The 21,169-nt window shown below is 42.6% G+C and overlaps 2 protein-coding genes across 2 annotated transcripts in view; both read right to left on the reverse strand.

The window, feature by feature from the left end:
- Window positions 1–597: 597 nt before the first annotated feature.
- On the reverse strand, window positions 598–6,658 carry LOC117959196 (peptidyl-prolyl cis-trans isomerase-like). The gene is made up of 5 exons (XM_034896200.1): window positions 6,410–6,658; window positions 4,340–4,370; window positions 1,966–2,054; window positions 1,717–1,889; window positions 598–978 (listed from the first exon to the last, which is right to left on the reverse strand). Exons 1-5 carry the CDS (start codon window positions 6,476–6,478, stop codon window positions 843–845), a joined length of 498 nt encoding a protein of 165 aa, XP_034752091.1. The 5' UTR covers window positions 6,479–6,658; the 3' UTR covers window positions 598–842.
- Window positions 6,659–11,277: 4,619 nt separating this feature from the next.
- The window catches only part of zmiz2 (zinc finger, MIZ-type containing 2), a 33,645-nt gene continuing 23,753 nt past the window's right edge, over window positions 11,278–21,169 (reverse strand). The window contains exons 13-19 of the mRNA XM_034897004.1: window positions 20,975–21,132; window positions 19,565–19,632; window positions 19,400–19,468; window positions 18,394–18,635; window positions 17,039–17,154; window positions 13,630–13,839; window positions 11,278–11,422 (exon numbers count right to left, since the gene is read on the reverse strand). Of these exons, the coding sequence (XP_034752895.1) occupies window positions 11,315–11,422; window positions 13,630–13,839; window positions 17,039–17,154; window positions 18,394–18,635; window positions 19,400–19,468; window positions 19,565–19,632; window positions 20,975–21,132 (971 nt within the window). The 3' untranslated portion in view covers window positions 11,278–11,314. The remainder of the gene's footprint in view (window positions 11,423–13,629; window positions 13,840–17,038; window positions 17,155–18,393; window positions 18,636–19,399; window positions 19,469–19,564; window positions 19,633–20,974; window positions 21,133–21,169) is intronic.

The following is a 21,169-nucleotide window of genomic DNA, read 5'->3' on the forward strand; positions in this document are numbered from 1 at the left end:
TGTTGTGATAAAGGTTCAGGTCTTAGTTGATGTTGTGATAAAGGTTCAGGTCTTAGTTGATGTTGTGATAAAGGTTCAACATCTGCCGGGCTTCCTACGCCACTCTTACCGAGCTACTGAGCATGTGCAGCTCCTAACAAAGATAGGATGGAAGGGAGATGTCTCACTCTGGAGATAAAACTAGTGAGATGTCTCACTCTGGACATAAAACTAGAGAGATGTCTCACTCTGGAGATTAAACTAGTGAGATGTCTCACTCTGGAGAAAAAACTAGTGAGATGTCTCACTCTGGAGATAAAACTAGTAAGATGTCTCACTCTGGAGATAAAACTAGAGAGATGTCTCACTCTGGAGATAAAACTAGTGAGATGTCTCACTCTGGAGCTAAAGCAGAGACCTAAACACACAGGGTGAAAACAGGATCTGCAGCACTGTGAAGTACAACAAAAATATGGTGTGTTTTGAAAATGAAACCATGGAAACCTATTCTGGTAAAACCTCAAAACACATTTATGAACCTGAAAATGAGCAGAAAATGGACCTTTTAATAGAAACTTCACAGTGCTGGTACTCACCAATGAGACAACATACACACTGTAAGCTTTCAAGTTGTTTTATTTACAACATCGAGATCCTTTTAATCAGATTTTGTTAACAAATGTGGTCCTCGAGGAGCAAATTAGGAGGTACAAAATCTTACACAAGGAATACCAAACACAGGAGACGAAGACTTCCAGAGGAGAAAGGGGGGGCCGGGTGTTTCTCTACGGATTCAGCTGATATACACAACCATCTCAGAGATTAACCGGCTCACATCTGGACTAGGAGCTGTGTCGCGGCTCCTAGTCCAGTTCCCCACAGTCGGCGATGACCACCTTGGCTTTAGGGGTGCCGCTCTTCGTGCCTTGCTTCTCCATCGCCTTGACGACATCCATGCCCTCCACAACGGAGCCAAAGACCACGTGCTTGCCGTTGAGCCTGGAGGGGACAGACGTCGGTTAGCATGAGGGACGGACATCTCGAGGCCGGTAGTTAAACATGTGACTTTTGTCCCATAATGATCATGTGACGTGGGTCCCATATTGATCATGTGTTGGTTGTCCCATATTGAACATGTGACTTTTGTCCCATGTTGATCATGTAATGGTTGTCCCATATTGATCATGTGTTGGTTGTCCCATATTGATCATGTGACTTTTGTCCCATATTGATCATGTAATGGTTGTCCCATATTGATCATGTGACTTGTCCCATATTGATCATGTGTTGGTTGTCCCATATTGATCATGTGACTTTTGTCCCATATTGATCATGTGTTAGTTGTCTTACATTGATCATGTGACTTTTGTCACATATTGATCATGTGACTTTTGTCCCATATTGATCATGTGACTTGGGTCCCATGTTGATCATGTGACGGTTGTCCCATACTGATCATGTGATGGTAGACGGCGTGATGCATTTAGTCTAGAAACACTTGAAACGCAAACGTTTGCACGATTCATCGTGTAAATGAATGCTTAACTCGTTATGAGCGTTGTTCGGAACCATCCACGTTATTCATTTTGACAATTTATATGAAAGAAACCCACATTTTCTTTTTGAGAAAAATGTGTCAAATGTGACCCGGGGACAACAGGAGGGTTAAATCCAGTAATGTAATTCCACTACAATGAACTGTGTGCATGTGAGCAATAAGGAGTAAGTGGAGCTCACCATTCGGTTTTCTCCGTGCAGAGGAAGAACTGGGACCCGTTGGTGTTGGGTCCGGCGTTGGCCATGGACAGGATGCCCGGGCCCGTGTGCTTCAGCTGGAAGTTCTCATCAGCAAACTTCTCCCCGTAGATGGACTTCCCTCCGGTTCCATCGTGGTTGGTGAAGTCCCCGCCCTGGGGGAAAGGAAACCGTTAGCTCTGGGTCAGTGGCAACAGACGTCATTGATCCGGTTCCTGGTCTTCACTGTACCTGGCACATGAATTTGGGGATGAGACGGTGGAAGGTGGAGCCCTTGTAGCCAAAACCCTTCTCCCCGGTGCACAGTGCACGGAAGTTTTCTGTTGAATAAAGACACGGCACTTCGTTATATATAATTAATAGAATAAATAAAGAAACTAAATAACAAGGGAACACAAATAAAAAATCCTATCTTTTTTCAACCACACATCCGACTCCTGGCTTCATCGCCCACAAATACTGTAAATGGAAGTACGGTACCTTTACTGTAAAAAGAATTCACAGTAACCTTTCGACCCTGCATTTACAGTAAAGGTACCGTACTTCCATTCACAGTATTTTATGTATTCACTGTAAAAATAGGCTTGAGCCACTGTTTTTGAGCCATTTGCCCAAGTGAGAGCCAGCAGTACATATAGTGTGTACTGCAGAAACGACCTTGCAGTACAATTCACAGTAACCTTTCGACCCTATAGCGTACTGTACGTAGGGCACAGACATAGAATAGAAAGCCTTTATTGTCACTATGCACAAGTGCAGTACCTAGGCAACGAGATTGAAGAAACCCCTTTACAGTGTTAACACAAAATATAAATTATAAAGTATTAAAGGTAGTGGAGAGAAAGAGGGGGGGGGGGGGGGGGGTGCCCAGTCCTGAGTCCTGAGAGCATCTATATACAGGTATATAAAATAGCTTTGTATGCACATTATGCAAAAAGTAGTTAAGTGTTAATAACAAATAAATAAATATTGCACAGTAATGAAATGGCTGATCATGCACCAGCTGACCATTTAACCCTCGTGTTGTCTTCCCGTCAAAATTGAAAATCAACACTTTTGTTGACTCTTTTTTTAATGTTAATGTTTGTCACTTTTTTTTAACGTTTTAACACTAACTTATTAACTTCAGTTTTAGAGTTTTTTTTGGATTTTATGGTCAATGAATCTCATTTATAGGAAATTATACCTAATGTTTGAGTCAGAAAAGCAAAAATTTTGAATTATTTAGACTAAAATTAAAGGAATGGATGTTGATGATAATCACAGACTGGAATATGTCAACTTTTACTCAATACTATTTCAAAAACACTTCCATTTGTTTTACAATGCTATAAAATTGAATAAGACGCCACAAAATTAATGAAAGTAGAGATTTGTACTTGGCAAAGAGCGTTGGGTGGAATCAATCATGTTATTTTGGGGAATTAAAAAGAACATTGATATAGGACAACATGGGGACAACATGGGGACAACATGGGGACAACATGAGGACAACATGAGGACAACATGAAGACAACATGAAGACAACATGAGGACAACACGGAGACAACATGAAGATAACATGAAGACAACATGAGGACAACATGAAGACAACAAGGGGACAACATGAGGACAACATGAAGACAACATGAAGACAACATGAGGACAACATGAAGACAACAAGGGGACAACATGAAGACAACATAAAGACAACATGAAGACAACAAGGGGACAACATGAGGACAACATGAAGACAACATGAAGACAACACGAGGACAACATGAGGACAACATGAAGACAACATGAAAACAACATGAGGACAACAAGGGGACAACATGAGGACAACATGAAGACAACATGAAGACAACATGAGGACAACACGAAGACAACAAGGGGACAACATGAGGACAACATGAAGACAACATGAAGACAACATGAGGGCAAAATGAAGACAACATGAGGACAACATGAAGACAACATGAAGACAACATAAGGACAACATGAGGACAACATGAAGACAACATGAAGACAACATGAGGACAACATGAAGACAACATGAGGACAACATGGGGGCAACATGAAGACAACATGAAGACAACATGGGGGCAACATGAAGACAACATGGGGGCAACATGAAGACAACATGAAGACAACATGAAGACAACATGGGGACAACATGAAGACAACATGAGGGCAACATGAAGACAACATGGGGACAACATGGGGGCAACATGAAGACAACATGAAGACAACATGAAGACAACATGGGGACAACATGGGGGCAACATGAAGACAACATGAGGGCAACATGAAGACAACATGGGGACAACATGGGGGCAACATGGGGACAACATGAGGACAACATGGGGGCAACATGAAGACAACATGAGGACAACATGAAGACAACATGAAGACAACATGAGGGCAACATGAAGACAACATGAGGGCAAAATGAAGACAACATGAGGACAACATGAAGGTTAAAGTAAAATAGACCAGCAGCTCTGTACACTGCATAAAGAGGACTTATGTGTATCACTGTGTGTGTACTGTGTGTATTACTGTGTGTGTAGTGTGTGTGTACTGTGTGTGTATACTGTTGAGACATGATTGATATCTTACAAACCTGCAGTTTTTGGGACCACATCAGCACGGAGCTGCAAAACAGAAGACGTTTCAATCAGTCACAAATAACCAGCAGGTGTGTGTGTGTGTGTGTGTGTGTGTGTGTGTGTGTGTGTGTGTGTGTGTGTGTGTGTGTGTGTTGCGGGCAGTTTGACACATTAAGCATACACACATAATGTAAAACACACAATAAACTACAACGCTAAACCTCTGGAAGAAGACTCAAAAGGTCTGAAAACACCAACAAAAGCCTTTTATATTTTGATTTATTTATCTATAAAACTGAGCTTGATTAAAGGCCTAGAGCCCAAACACTGGATTATGTTAGGTCTGCAACTTCATTCTCATGTTTAATTAATATAAAAAAAGTTTATCTGTAAACTTTAATAATAATAATATTAATAATATGAAATGCATTTGATTTATAATTCCCTTTACATTTCAAAAAGAAATCTCAAAGTGCTACATTTGTAGGGAGTTAAAAACATTTTCCAGAATATTATAAAATCAAAAAGCAATAATAAAACACCATAAACGGTGTAAACAACGAACATTGTTACCATAATTATGACTTATTCAATGAATATGACTTATTCAAAATGGCGTTGTTTTGGTACAATCAGCAGTCCAAAACTCAAAGATATTAAACCATCAGACATCAACCATCAGACATCAACCATCAGATATAAACCATCAGACATCAACCATCAGACATCAACCATCAGATATAAACCATCAGACATAAACCATCAGACATCAACCATCTTATATAAACCATCAGACATCAACCATCAGACATAAACCATCAGACATAAACCATCAGACATAAACCATCAGACATCAACCATCTTATATAAACCATCAGACATAAACCATCAGACATCAACCCTCTTATATAAACCATCAGACATCAACCATCAGACATCAACCATCAGACATCAACCATCAGACATAAACCATCAGACATAAACCATCAGACATCAACCATCAGACATAAACCATCAGACATCAACCATCAGACATCAACCATCAGACATCAACCATCTTATATAAACCATCTTATATAAACCATCAGACATCAACCATCAGATACAAACCATCAGACATCAACCATCAGACATCAACCATCAGACATCAACCATCTTATATAAACCATCTTATATAAACCATCTTATATAAACCATCTTATATAAACCATCTTATATAAACCATCAGACATAAACCATCAGACATCAACAATCAGACATCAACCATCAGACATAAACCATCAGACATAAACCATCACACATCAACCATCAGACATAAACCATCAGACATAAACCATCAGACATCAACCATCAGACATCAACCATCAGACATCAACCATCAGACATAAACCATCAGACATCAACCATCAGACATCAACCATCAGACATCAACCATCAGACATCAACCATCAGACATAAACCATCTTATATAAACCATCAGACATCAACCATCAGACATAAACCATCAGACATAAACCATCAGACATCAACCATCTTATATAAACCATCATTTAATGGAAGTAAACAAAAGAAGAGATGATGAGAAGCTGAAAACAGTGTGTTGAAATCAAACTTCGGGCTGAATTATGAACGATTAGCTGTCAGAACAGTTGGTTTTCTGTCCATTGACTAATCGATTAACTCGAAAAAAAACTAAATTAAAACTCTTATTGTGTCCAGAAGACGGTGAGATGGAGTGATCTGCAGCCGGACCTGCCCATCCCGACCTCAGCACCGTTTACCGGCCGTGCTGCTGCTGCTGGGCGTTTCCACCCGGATACTGGAGGATCTGTTGGATTTAACGCGGTTATCTGTATTTAAGCAATTAATTACACCACATCTGGATGTGCACATGTATAACACATGCTAAAATCTAACCCTAAAAGCGGCACGAGAGGAGCAGATGCGCTGCAACATGTCTGTGAGAGCTGCAGGCCTTCTGGACATCATGCAGCCTGCAGAAGGATGTAGAAGATATATTCCCTGCCGCTTTAATAAAAACAAAAACATGGCCATTTATCAGGTAAACAGTCTGTTTTTCTTACCTCCATTATAATCCTGCCAGCGTTAGCTCCATCAATGGTGATGTCAAAGAAAACTTTGGGGTTTCCCATGTTGATAACCCGGCCTGTGATGTGGGGAATGATGGAAATGCGCACTTGTGTGAATTCCTGTCTACGAGTCAGCGACGATGGGTCTGTTTGGGACTGTGTGCCGGTGAAGTCCGCTGAGGGCCAATCACAGCCCCGTTCTTATGACAGGCTCCAGTATGGGCCAATAGGAATGGAGAAGGGCGGGGTTAAACGCGACGCGGTGTGTCAGTTGGTGATGTGTTTCGATGGTAACGGCAGTCACTGGCCACAAAAGAGAGCTTCTGTCGCGAAAATTGGCAACTTGAGCTTTTGTCCCCGTGAATAAAGAAGGAAAGATTCAACTCACCCAAAATGAAGTGCCGTGTTAGTGTGTGTGTGTGTGTGTGGGGGGGGGGGGGGGGGGGGGGGGAACACTGAGGTAGATAGTTTATTTCATCTGAAAATATCGCGAGATGACAGCCCCGTTAACGTATACGCGAAGCCGTTACTTCACAGCCAACAAACTCCTTTGACAAAAACAGCAATTTTACCTGCCAGAACACGATAGTTGCTGCCTCCATTGCTTGGTTTTTTCGTGTTATTATGCTGGTAAAGGGCTGAAAATATTGTAAATGTAGCACACATATAGGCTACGTATTCTGTTTTAGCTAGGTGTCTAAAATGCGATTTACGTGTGTAGACAGGCGTTCCACATTTTGTTTCCATGGTTACACAACGGAAGTAAGCTACAGTAATTTCGTAAAACGTTGAATAGCCTACTACGTCGCCTTGAAACTTAACATTAAAATCAGTTATAAGTGTAGTTATAAGTAAAAGTATCAGCATTAAAAGTGCTCATTGAGCAGTAGATCTGGTTCTATTTAACATTATGAAGTAGGCCAGCACGATTCAAGGAAAAATATCAACGATGAGACGATGTTTTTAGCTTAGAATCGGTATCGCGATTCTCTGCCACGAGCTTTTTCTTACAAAATGTAATGTTTGTTGCACACATGAACCATGACAAAAACAAAAACAATCCGCAGTAGGCTACCCCAAAAAATTTATGTTTTTGGCACCTATAGCCAGGGATGTAGTACTCGAGTCCGGTCTTGGACTCGAGACTGTTTTTCTATGGTCTCGGACTCGCTAGTTTTTGGACTCGGACTTGTCTCGGTCTCGGCCACTGGTCTTGCCAGATATGGCTTTTGGTCTGGACTGAGTCTAGGTGTCTTTATTATGTTGATAATAATATTGGAGGGAAAGGGAAACCCAAAATGATTGTCTTGATACTGTCATGCATAAGACCTTTTTATCTGTCCTGGACTTGGTCTTGACTCGGACTCGAACCTCTTTGGACTCGAACCTCTTTGGACTCGAACCTCTTTGGACTCGAACCTCTTTGGACTCAGTCTTGACTCGGACTCGAACCTCTTTGGACTCAAACCTCTTTGGACTCAAACCTCTTTGGACTCAAACCTCTTTGGACTCGAACCTCTTTAGACTCAGTCTTGACTCGGACTCGAACCTCTTTGGACTCGGCTTTGTCCTGGAATCGAACCTCTTTGGAGTCAAACTTCTTTGGACTCGAACCTCCTTGGACTAGGCCTTGACTTGGACTCGAACCTCCTTGGACTCGGCCTTGACTTGGACTCGACTAGTCCTGGTCTTGGACTCGACAAGGTAGTCTTGAGTACAGCCCTGCCTATAGCACATTACCACAAGCCTGTAGACATAGGGGGGACTGTTTTATACAGTCTGTGTTTAAAACCTGTTTTAAACACAGACTGTATAAACCAGGTTTTAAACAGAGACTGTATAAACCAGGTTTTAAACAGAGACTGTATAAACCAGGTTTTAAACAGTCTGTGTTTAAAACTCACAGAAGAAAGTAGTGTTTGTGATGCAATCTGCTCGTAAAGTTAAATCAGAATCGAAGTTATAAAAAAAAAAAATCGAAGTCATTTAAAAATTAAATCGTAAAAAAGGGTGAACCGATATTGCGATTTTACAACGATTAATCGTGCAGGCATATTACGAAGTAGTTAAAAGGCACATTTTAATGTAAAATATCATCTGTAAAGAAAATAGAAACCCCAGCTGATGCATATAGATCAGTAAAAAGTGGAATATTTCCCTCTCAGGTATCAGTAGTGTTATATCAAGTAGCAGAAAATGGAAATACCAAAGTAAAAGTACAAGAACCGGCAACATGTACGCACCTTCACGGCCAAATTAAATACATAACTATGAAATTAAATGTTGCACTTTAAAATACCGAAAACACTGGTGTCAAATAAAGTGATTTTTTTTAATTCAGATTCTGCGATTTCAGGAAAGGGGACAAGGTAGGTAACTGTAGGTACAATGACGAGTATGATTAAAAAATAAATAGAAAATAATGGCAATTACAATGTTTTACAAAATATGTGGAATAGTTTACATATTAAAAAAACCTTTTCTAGCAAATTTGCAAGTTAAATAGTCCATAATTTTTCCAAATGTAACCTCGTGTTGCTCAATCGGCTCAATTGGACAGTGTTTGTTGTCGTCTGGTTGGACCACAAAGGGAGGATTCATTCATAAAAAAAAACCCTGTCAGCTTTAAAAAGTGATATTAAGAATAATTTCTTCTGCGTGTTTAACCGCATTTGCTCAATATCCGCTGACTTGTTTTCTCCGTCACGCGTGCGTTAGCGTGACCTTTTTTTTTTTTACAATTGCTTCATAATTTTTTTTCTTTCTAACATACATTATGTATACAGTGCCAACGATGATCCATTATCCAACTAAATAACATTTAAATTACCATGGTTAACAATTCATTGGATTACACACACGTTCTCTAATGAAAACAGCTGATTATACAGTACACAAACCCGCGTCATGATGGGTTATACATGTCAAACCATTTTAAAAACATACTAGTAGCTTTCAAATGGCCGAAAATGCCACGACACACAGCTGTACTCATTTACAGTATGCTTGAAAAAGATGGGAATATATATATCTATATATATATATATATATATATATATATCTATATATCTATATATAGATATATATTTCACAGTGCTGAAGGATGTCAGATACAATGAACCTCAGCTCCAACTTCATGTCTTTAGAAATCGTCCATCTATCGTATCGTCCAGGCCTTCATATTCATATTTTTCCTTTTTTCGTGAGGAGGTCACTCGGATCCTCTTTTTTTTTTTTTAACTCCGACATTTGACTGATCATAGAGCAACAAAGTAGTCCCCACTGCCCTTATCTTACATCCGTGTGTAGTAAGGCCAAAGCTGGTGATATTCTAGGTTTTTCTTTTTGTCAATAAGTCTCCCACACACACACCGACTCACAAAGGTGGATTAATCCGCCGCTGAAAATAGTCCCCGACAAATGCACTATTTCCTCCTGTTTTACAAAAATGATTAGTTATAACCGAAGTGTAAACTCTTGACCCATTTTTCAAAACTTGGATCTCCTAGGATCCAAAGGGTTTGGGCTGAGACAGTCGGAGGGTCGGGCTAGTCCGCACTGCATTCTGGGATGGGAGAAAAACGTGCTCTTGTTTATCTGCATTTCTTTAAACCAATCACAATTGTCTTGGGCGGAGCTAAGCGCCGGACGGAGCCACGGTGCCGCTGCTAAACAGTCTCGAGAAGGAACTTGTTTTGGTGCAACAGAAATCTCAGATTGGACAGATGGTCTAGCTAGCTGTCTGGATTTACCCTGCAGAGACCTGAGGACCAGGTAACCATAGTCCTCAGATTGGACAGATGGTCTAGCTAGCTGTCTGGATTTACCCTGCAGAGACCTGAGGACCAGGTAACCATAGTCCTCAGATTTGACAGATAGTCTAGCTAGCTGTCTGGATTGACCCTGCAGAGACCTGAGGACCAGGTAACCATAGTCCTCAGATTGGACAGATAGTCTAGCTAGCGGTCTGGATTTACCCTGCAGAGATCTGAGGATCTAGCGGCGTTAGGAACCCGGATTCAGACGGTGTTTGGTATCAACACTGGCGCGTCTCGTGTTGTTGCCCATGCTCGTCTCGTGGGGTTTGTTGACAACAAGAAAAACATTGAATGTCCTCATCTTTGACCTTTAGTGTGGTGGTTCCCAAACTGAAAGGTAACGTAAGCGGTCAGGTGTGTGTGTGTGTGTGTGTGTGTGTATGTGTATGTGTGTGTGTGTGTGTGTGTGTGTGTGTGTGTGTGTGTGTGTGTGTGTGTGGGGGGGGGGGGATACAGCAGTTTAAAATATAACGAGGACAGACTTCACAACTCTGGGAACTGACACACAATGATAATAAATTTATATTCTGTTGCAGCGATCTCGAGGTAAACAGTAGAAGTACAGCGTTTGCGTTACAAAGTAATCTACGAGGAATGTGCGTGTGTGCAAAAGGGCGCCCCGGCAGAAAGAAAAGGTTTGGGAACCACTGGGTCATGTGTGCCCATTGACTCATCCCAGCTTCCGTGAACTAAAAACATAAATTAAACACTTTATATTTAAAACCTTCCGCCTGCCATTTGTGCTCTAGTGTAAAATGCTGGTCTGCAGAGTCAGTTCTGTTATATTCCTCATGGTAGACGGGGTCCCCCCTGGTCCTGTAGTATGCACACTTTCCCAGTGACAGACAGACAGACACACACACACACACACACACACACTTGCCCGTTGACACACACACACACACACACAGTCACCCGTTGACAGACACACACACACACACACACACACACACACTCTCTCTTGCGCACTGACACACACTGACACACACACGGTGCTGTCTTGGACCAATGGGGGCGGGGCTACAGCAAACGGAGAAGAAGCGGAGGCTGGAGGACGACGGGTGGGACAACATGAAGGCGGTCAGTTGTTCTCGAACAGGGACAGCAGGTCATCGCTGCTGTTGTTGGGCAGGTCGGGGGGGCCAAGGTAGGACAGCAGCTCGTCCGGGTTGGTCAGCTCAGGAAGAAGCTGAACGACAGAAAAATAACCCAAAGTTAAATTCAACACCATGCAAACTGTAAGGCTGCACCTAACGACTACATTCACTGTTGTGTGATCTGTCGGATGTTTTCTCCATTAATGGATTAGTTGTTTTGGTCTCTGAAGCGTCTAATGGTGAAAAACGTGGATCCGAGTTTCCCCAAAAGCCCGAGACGACGTCCTCAAATGTCTCGTCCACAACTCAAAGATATTCAGTTTACTGTCACAGAGGAGAGAAGAAACTAGAAGATATTCACATTTAAAAGGCTCCAACCAGAGAAGTTTAACTGTTTTCCAACAACAGAAAAATGCTCAAAGCGATTTATTGAGTATCTAAATACGTGGCGATTTGATTAAAAGTTGACAACTAATTGATTATTCTTTGCAGCTGTTCCAAAATGTAAAGTCTGGAGATATAAAAACGTTGAATTAGAGAAAAATATTGGAGGTCAGGGTCTGTTTTTGTCAAAATTCAGAGAATTATATCTACGAGCGCCCCAAAGAGCGAATTTAGGAGTAAAAAATAAAAAAAGTTGTGGCCAGGTTGGTCCAGCGGTAGAGCGGGCGCACATGTACTTGGGGGCCTCGACGCAGGGGTCCAGGGTTTGAGTCTGACGATTCCCTGCATGTCTTCCCTCTCTCTCCCCTTTCTCACCTAGCTGTCCTGTCAAAAATTAAAGGTGGAAAAAGCCCCAAAAATTAATCTTAAAAAAAAACAATTATTGGAGTGTGAAGAATAAGATGCTTAATCAACCTTAAAGAGCAGAATAGCCAATCAGAGATGATCGTTGTTAAAAACAAAACCTCCATTGTTCGTTGTGGTATGTTTTTCTGCAAAAACGTGACTTTCAAAAGTTTATGTTCTTTGTTTGAACTCTTTTATGGTTCAGTTATTGAAGGGAAATTAGCTGAAATCAAAACAAAAAACTTTTAGCATGTATAGATAAGCATATCTCCACCAGACTCCATGTAAATAATCACTACTTTTAGCGTGTATAGAGCAGCATATCTCCACCAGACTCCATGTAAATAATCACTACTTTTAGCTTGTATAAAGCAGCATATCTCCACCAGACTCCATGTAAATTATCACTATTTTTAGTGTGTATAGAGCAGCATATCTCTACCAGACTCCATGTAAATAATCACTACTTTTAGCTTGTATAAAGCAGCATATCTCCACCAGACTCCACGTAAATTATCACTATTTTTAGTGTGTATAGAGCAGCATATCTCTACCAGACTCCATGTAAATAATCACTACTTTTAGCGTGTCTAGAACAGCATATCGCCACCAGACTCCATGTAAATAATCACTACTTTTGGCGTGTCTAGAGCAGCATATTCCTGCATGTAAATGGGTGAATTAAGAGTTTATTTCACCCAGACCAGAGTGGTGATTGTTGGAAAAGATGGTTTTTAGACACAGTTAATTTTGCATAAAGTGTGCTTCACAATAATCAAATGACTGTTTATTGAAATGAAGTCTGGTGGATTTGGCGCCAGTGATTTCGGGCCTATTTCATGTCAAATAAAATGATCTTACTCTTTAACAAAAAGGTCTATATCTGTAGGGATCCTTTCTATATTGTTGTCAGACACTTAGAATAATAATCTGAGAATGTATGTGGAAAAAAGGCACTTTTAGTGGACATACACTGAACTGTACGCTATTGCCCGTTAACATCTCACTTAATACTGGACCAAAGAGACTGTCACAAACATTAACATTGGGGGGGGAAGACATCAAAGTTACCCTTCAAACAAACAGGGTAGGACGTGTTAATGAGTGAGCTTTAGAAGGTGCTGTTAGGTAGATTTTTTTTTACCTTTAGAGAGAGCCAGGCTAGCTGTTTCCTCCCTGTTTCCAGTCTTTATGCTAAGCTAAGCTATCCCGCTGCTGGCTGTAGCTTCATAACCCCCGTAAGGACATGAGGGTGGTATGGATCTTCTCATCTAACTCTCAGCGAAAAAGCAAATAAGCAAATTTCCCAAAATGTTAAAGAGTATTTTTTTTAAGTTGGAAGAAGTTGTGATAATTAGCTTCTATTCTTGAGTTGAGGGAAGATAAAAGTCCCACATTTCACATGTAGCAGTTTAATAAATACATGTGCCCTCAACTAAGAAACAGAGACGTGAAGTCACAGTCAAGTACGTGCTCTTATGTAACTGAGTCAACAGGTCGGACCACTCACATCTAGTGCGTGATCGGGCCCTTCTCCCCCGGGCGCTCCGGGGCCTCCCAGACCGAAGGAGCCTTCGCTCTGCAGCCGGGAATTCTGGGAAGTGATGTTCCGCTGCGGCAGCGGGCTGCCGGCTTCGCCGAGACTTGGATTGCCGTGGACGCCTGAACTGTGCTGCTGGAGGATGTTGTGGCCGTGATCCATCCGCCCAGAATGAGACGTCTGAGTGTGGCGGACCAGGAAGAGACACAAAGGCAGACAGGAGAATCTTTATTTTAGGGTAATTAAAGTAGCACGATGCTTCACTGAAAACCCTAAGCATGATGGGTAACTGTAGTCCTTGTGGTCTAATCTTAAAGAGGCTGAGCAATAGCACTTTTATTGTATTTGTTGTGCGTTATAAGTCTGAAGTGCAGCACCAAAAAGCTGAATGAATGTAAAAAAAGGCTAAAAAAGGCCACAAACGACTTCTTTAGCAAGTTTTTGCCTTTAACCCTCACGTTGTCCCTCACGTTGCCCTCACGTTGTCCCTCACGTTGCCCTCATGTTGCCCTCACGTTGTCCCTCACGTTGTCCCTCACGTTGCCCTCACGTTGTCCCCATGTTGCCCTAATGTTGTCCCCATGTTGTCCCCATGTTGTCCCTCACGTTGCCCTCACGTTGTCCCTCACGTTGCCCTCATGTTGCCCTCACGTTGTCCCTCACGTTGCCCTCATGTTGCCCTCACGTTGTCCCCATGTTGCCCTAATGTTGTCCCCATGTTGTCCCCATGTTGTCCCCATGTTGTCCCCATGTTGTCCCCATGTTGTCCCCATGTTGTCCCCATGTTGGCCTCATGTTGGCCTCATGTAGCCCTCATGTTGTCCTCATGTTGTCCTATATCAATGTTCCTTTTAATTCCCCAAAATAACATGATTGATCCACACAACGCTCTTTTGGGGTGATTTTGATGAAGTGTTTTTGAAATAGTATTGAGTAAAAGTTGACATATTCCAGTCTGTGATTATCATCAACATCCATTCCTTTAATTTTAGTCACAATAATTCCTAATTTCTGCTTTTCTAACTCAAACATTAGGTATAATTTCCTATAAATGAGGTTTATTGACCATAAATTCCAAAAATAACCGTAAAACTGAAGTTAATAAGTTAGTGTTACGTAGTGTTAAACATCAAAAAAATGACACAAATTGAAAAAAGCACCAAGTGTTAAAAGAAAAGGACAAAAACGAAATAAAAAGTTAAAAACATCGACAAAAAGCATAAACGAAATTGTTGATTTTTAATTTTGACGAGAAGACAACACAAGGGTTAAGCTTTAATCTTATTATTTATTATCTCCTCTTGTCCAACAGTCCAAAATAAGGTCAAATTGCATTTTTCTTTTTAAATTGAGAAACATCACATTTTTTGAGGACGGACCCGAAAAACCGCCCTGTAATTTTCACTTGTTGTAGGTTCATGTTTGTTGCATCTTATCTATGTAACCAATGCTTAGACTGGTGGTATAAATGTCTCGGGGCCACTTAGCTAGAGTTACAGTTGTTTGTCCCTTCTAGGTTGTAAATGTGATTTTATAATAAATGTTCATTTTTATCCAAATAGGATTGTATTTCTAATGTGTATATTTGCTAGTGGCCCGTTTACACAAGCGTCATACAGCTTACCAGGGAGTCCCATTCCACATGTCTGCATGATGTCTGATGATTGCATCTGTCTTTTAAGGTTTTGTGAGTAAAAACGGAGCTGAACAGAAGCGTGTGACAGCAGAGGATGCGCTGGCGTCTAATCTATTTAACTATTTAAACAATGCTTAGACTGTTGGTGTAAATGTCTCGGGGCCACTTAGGGAGGGTTACAGTTGTTTGTCCCTTCTAGGTTGTAAATGGGATTTTATAATACATGTTCATTATTCTCCAAATACGATTGTATTTCTAATGTGTATATTTGCTAGTGTCTGGGCCCATTGTCAGGGAGTCCCATTCCACACGTCTGCATGATGTCTGATGTTTGGACTTGTCTTTAAACTTTTTGTGAGTAGAAACGGAGCTGAACAGAAGCGTGTGACAGCGAGGACGCGTTGGCGAGCAGCTGCCTGCGACAGGCGGGGTGCGGCTCAGCGGCTCGGTGTGCGAGCGGGACACGTCCTCAGGTCGGCGCTGTCTCCTTCTGCCTCGGCTAAAGGCTCTTAAATAAACTCAGGAGCCAGAAGGACGAGACAGCCAGTGCTGGTCCGGGTTCTGAGGGACTAGACTGGAAGCCAACGGCCCCTTTCAGGCTTATAGCTCGGTAAACCGCTCCAAAGCTATCAAGATCAAACGGGTTTGATCATATCCTTTACTGTGAATTTCATTAATGAATATGTATTAATACATATAAATGTATTTCTTAATAATATAAACTAATGAATCATATATCATTATAATAAATGACATATTTTTGGGTGGCAGTGGCTCGGTCTTTAGGGAGCCGGAGGGTTGCCGTGTGGACCAACGTTGATTGGTAGCATGAGAGGTACCAGTTCACCTCCTGGGCCCTTGAGCAAGGCACCGAGGCTGGGGGTGTGCATCTCCGGGAGCAACCCCCTCTCTGACATGTCTCCATTAGTGTGTGTAAAGCATGTATAGGTCCTGTGTGTGTGTGTGTGTGTGTGTGTGTGTATTATGCCTTTATATGCCTATATATGGCAGAGAGAAAGCCACACCAGACGGCGCTCTGAGTATTCAGGTGTTCGGGGCCTTGCTTAACCCGTTTGTGCCGGATGCTTTTTGACGACACGTCTACCGCCGGTTACTGCGTTGCGCGACTCTGAACCTCCTGCCGGCTGCTGCGTGGCGCAGCATTCTGTATTCGTCGGTCTTTTCATGACGCGTGCAGCAGAGAACGCACTGTCATTGGTTCAAATACACATGAGGCGGGGTTGTTGGCTATTTAAAGCCATGTGACCACCAAAATGTACCAGACATATCAACCAGACATACATGTGCGTTTGTTTATGAATTTTTGAGGAGGGAGAAAATGGCGGGAGACGTTTTGAACGTGGACGTAGATTATGATGAAGACATCCTCCCTCCCAAACTCCTCACTATCTTCCAACTCAATGTCCCTGTCCTCGCTGTCTAACTCCTCCTCTGTTGGAGACATTTTCTCGCTCGTCTCTCAAAACTTCATAAACAAACGCACATGTATGTCTGGTTGATTGACATGATTTTCTGCAAACTGCGGTACATTTTGGTGGTCACATGGCTTAAAATAGCCAACAAGACCCGCCTCCTGTGTATTTGAACCAATGACATTGAACCAAACGCAGAGTGAACCTATCAGAGACGACAGGGATCTAGAGGCTATGTCAATTAAAGGGCTTCCTGTGTGTTATGCTCATTTATGCGTTATGTAGGACATGTACAGGTGAGGTGTCTGACCTGCTCGGACTGATAGGGGAGCGGAGGTCCAGAGGAGGCGTACTCTCCGAGTGTCGGGGTGCCAGGAGTGTTGGGGAAGTCCGTGAATCCCCCCTGGCTGGAGAATCCCTGGCTCCCTACGGGACCAAAACAACACACATGTTACGTCTAAACAAAAACAGCTGCAGTGTATAAACAGTGTAGACTTTTTGTTTACTCTTGCGTAATAGTGAGCAGTGCAGCACAGAGGGAAAGGGCTTCCAGCTGTGGAGTTTAAGAAGACATATACGACAGACATGACTGAGCTGGAAAAATGGGATTTTGCGTGTATTTATAGATTATATATATACGTCACATACTGTACCAGTTAAAATAACTCTGGTTTATACAAGATCTTTTACTCCTTAAATAGCCCTGAGCACTGTGAGGCACTTTAAATCCTTTACTATGACAGGACCTGCGCCCCCTGCGTCAAAGACTGAGCCTTTGTACTGTATATGGGCGCGCCCTCTACCAGCTGAGCTACCCCGGCGGTCCAGATTGACCGTTACGGTTTGTGCAGTTTTCTGCTGATATTTTCTTTCAACTAACAAAAAAAACCATCTCCGGGTGTCTTTCTGCCTTTTGCAGTTTCTTTATTGCGCCAGCTGACATCGTGATGGCGATAACAAGCGATATATATTGTGCAGCCTGAGCCCTGAGTTTATTTTATTTTTATATACTATAATTAAATAATACTGTGAAAGTTCCCAGTATTCCAGTATTTCAGCCGCTGTCAGACTCTACACCACCTGATAATGTACGAGTTCCTGTTACTACTACTACTCGCCACGGCTCTAAGTATTATTTTTATTGTCTGTAATTTTATAATTCCATTCAGAGTACTTATTTAAACTATGGTTAGACTCAATATAATACATACTATGGTTACGTTTGCTATATCATTTAATTACATGTTATTCTATTTAATTTCAAGTCACTTACTCACTTACATTGCCATATTTTTGTAAAAGCCACCTAACTTTACTTAACAATATCTTTTATATAGTGCCTCTTTACAGTCATTCAGGACTTTTTGCACATTATCTGCCTGTTGTTGTTTACTGTAGAAAAATGCTTCTGTAACAAGGGAACTTCCCTTTGTGGGATGAGTAAAGTATTATTTAATCTAACATATATTTGCAGATTCCTGCTGAGCACAAATATTTAAACTATTCCCGTGTTCTGCGAGGTGAAATGACTGTTTTGGTCAAAGTCGGCTTGGTGGCAGAGACAACGTCAAAGGGGGCTGTCTGACAGCCGTTACCCTGGGATGCCTCCTCCCCACTGACCCCCCCCATACACAGTTTCCCAGTGCAGTCTAGGTCCTGGTGTACCTGGCCTGTTGTAGTCGGGCGTGTTCCGGCCACCTGCAGTCAGACTGTGGTAGGGGGACGACGCCGGGCCCAGAGCGGCGATCATCTCCATCACGTTAGGTAGGACCATGTGACTCGGGCTGACTGTTCGGCAGCGTTTCAGGACCGGACCGTCCGGCTCCTCCTTTATGTGCAGGTCGGGTTTGACGGGCACCGGCCTCCAACCACAAACCGGGTCGATGGTGATCTCCTCATAGTCAGAACTGAGAGAGAAAGACATAGAAGTACAGTAGATATATACACATTTATTATCATTATTCATTCCAGAGATGCGGTTCATAGGTGTGTTCAGGTGCATTCTGGTTATGCTGGTCTTACAGGGAGGTGTGTTCAGGTGCATTCTGGTCTTACAGGGAGGTGTGTTCAGGTGCATTCTGGTCTTACAGGGAGTTGTGTTCAGGTGCATTCTGGTGTTACAGGGAGTTGTGTTCAGGTGCATTCTGGGCGTGCTGGTCTTACAGGGAGGTGTGTTCAGGTACACTCTGGGCGTATCGCTATCTTGAGGCAGCGGGAAGTGATCACGCCATTGACCAACAAAAACCTCTAAAGTCAGTAACGCAGCCTTTCATCGTTATTCTGTGCCTAGGCTCGTGCACAACGCACACACACTATACTTGTTACACACACACACACACAGACACACACACACACACACACACACACACACACACACACACACACACAGTCGCGCAGCAGTACCTGCACCAGGAGCTACATCGCCGTGCTCTTAGATCGTTAAAATACTAGCCCTGAACAACTCATCCAGAAAATAATCGACTGATTAATCAATAATGAAAAAGATTGTTAGTTGCAGATTTACTTTGTTCATATTTTATTTGCTTCTTTGTGTTAAGATATTATTGCCAGCAACAACTTCTGTTATTTTTGTCCGCATGGCAAATAAAGAACCGTGAATAGATGGAGAAACACACAATTATTTACACAAACTCCACACAAAAAGTCCTACTTGTGGATGTAGACGAGGATCCCCAGCATGTACTGGTCCACCTCCAGCCCTTCTAGCAAAGCGGTTTTACTGTGAACGAGACAAACAAAGTGCTGTTATATTCCACGCTGAGAGGGCGCTGAGATTCTAAAAAAAGGTGCAATGAAACCTTGATGCAGAACGTACTTGCACACGGGACATCTCCAGGTCCCTCTTTCACAGTTGAGCTGCAAATAGGACTCCAGGTCGAAACACTACACAAACACAAGACATCAGTGTGAGAGAATTCATTTTGCATGTGTAGGTGTGTGTGTGTGTGTGTGTGTGTGTGTGTGTGTGTGTGTGTGTGTGTGTGAGACACTCTCTCGACAGCGCGGTGGTGTGATGTCTGGCTACACCACAGATACACTCTGGCATAGGAGAAAAAAACAAAAACGCTAAAACAGCCTCTGGAAGGAATTTGTTTTGGTGGAACATACAATACAAAATTAAATCAAGTTAACTGTTTGTACGTTACAGTAACAAGAGCTATTTAAAGTGCTCATACTCATAGGTTGTACCAGAATAGGTTTATTGAGGTTTAATTTTCAGAAAACACCTCATTTTTGTTGTACGGAACAGTGCTGCAGCTCCTCTTTTCACCCTTTGTGTTTAGCCCAGAGTGAGGCATGTCACTAGTGTTCCATCTTTGTTGGGAGTCGCACATGCACAGTACCTCGGTAAGGACTACTAGCCAATCAGAAGCAGAGTAAGCGGGCCCTGACAGTACCTAGGTAAGGACTACTAGCCAGTCAGAAGCAGAGTATGAGGGCCCTGACAGTACCTAGGTAAGGACTACTAGCCAGTCAGGAGCAGAGTATGAGGGCCCTGACAGTACCTAGGTAAGGACTACTAGCCAGTCAGAAACAGAGTATGAGGGCCCTGACAGTACCTAGGTAAGGACTACTAGCCAGTCAGAAGCAGTGTGAGGGATTGCTACGCTAGCAGCTAGGCGAGCATTACAACGTGTGTTACAAAGTGATGCTCGTTGGTCTCTGAAGTAAAGGCTGGACTAGAATAGACCTGTTTGGAGCGGTTTGTGAAGAGTTGTATTTGTTGAAGATGACAAGTCCCTTTTTTTTCACTTTGTAAACCTTTAACATGCACACAAATAAATATACAACACAATAAAGGAAAAGGGAAAATGCCAAAAAGCATAATATGAGCACTTTAAATCAGCTGAGACATGGTTAGACCTCATTATCTCTTCCCAGTGTATCTTATCTCCGTGTGTACGTCCACGGCGATTCCACCAATCAGTCCCAAAACGTCCCAGGTGGAGAGAAAACGCCCTAAACATTTTCCCTGGAAATCTTTACAATCATCCCCCCAAAGAACCAAGCCGGCCTGCCTTGTCCACGATCAAATATGTCAGCGTGTAGCTTGCAAACTCGAAGGTTGCTGATTACCTCGGGGAAAGGATTTTGAGAACGGCAACACGCAGAGAACGAAGCTGAGGCGCAGGGCCTGACATCCTGTGTGTGGCCCACGTATCGGACGTCAGGCATTACCCTGAGAATGCACTTCCGTTGGATCTGGACTAGCTGGGACCCCCACCTGTATGTGTCTGCAGTCGTGTCCTCTGGCCGGCAGCTGGATTCGTCTGAACGTGATGGGACATTTAAGGGAAACTTTGATCGCCGTCTGCTCCACGCCGTCCTCTCCGTTCAGGCCCGGGGTCCCAGGGATGGTGCCGTTACTGAAGTTTCTCTTTACTGGAACGAAAAGGCAGTTTGGGGGGGGGGGGGGGGG

This window comes from Etheostoma cragini, chromosome 16 (genome assembly GCF_013103735.1).
Source record: "Etheostoma cragini isolate CJK2018 chromosome 16, CSU_Ecrag_1.0, whole genome shotgun sequence".
Taxonomy (NCBI): Eukaryota; Metazoa; Chordata; class Actinopteri; order Perciformes; family Percidae; genus Etheostoma; species Etheostoma cragini.

What these genes read in the sequence shown, in the direction of transcription:
- LOC117959196 (XM_034896200.1), bottom strand. Translation starts at nt 6,478, where the DNA reads ATGGGAAACCCCAAAGTTTTCTTTGACATCACCATTGATGGAGCTAAC. An exon ending in CTGGCAGGATTATAATGGAG is followed by an intron (nt 4,371 to 6,409) that starts GTAAGAAAAACA and finishes TCTGTTTTGCAG; the next exon opens with CTCCGTGCTGATGTGGTCCC. An exon ending in TCCCCAAATTCATGTGCCAG is followed by an intron (nt 1,890 to 1,965) that starts GTACAGTGAAGA and finishes CCTTTCCCCCAG; the next exon opens with GGCGGGGACTTCACCAACCA.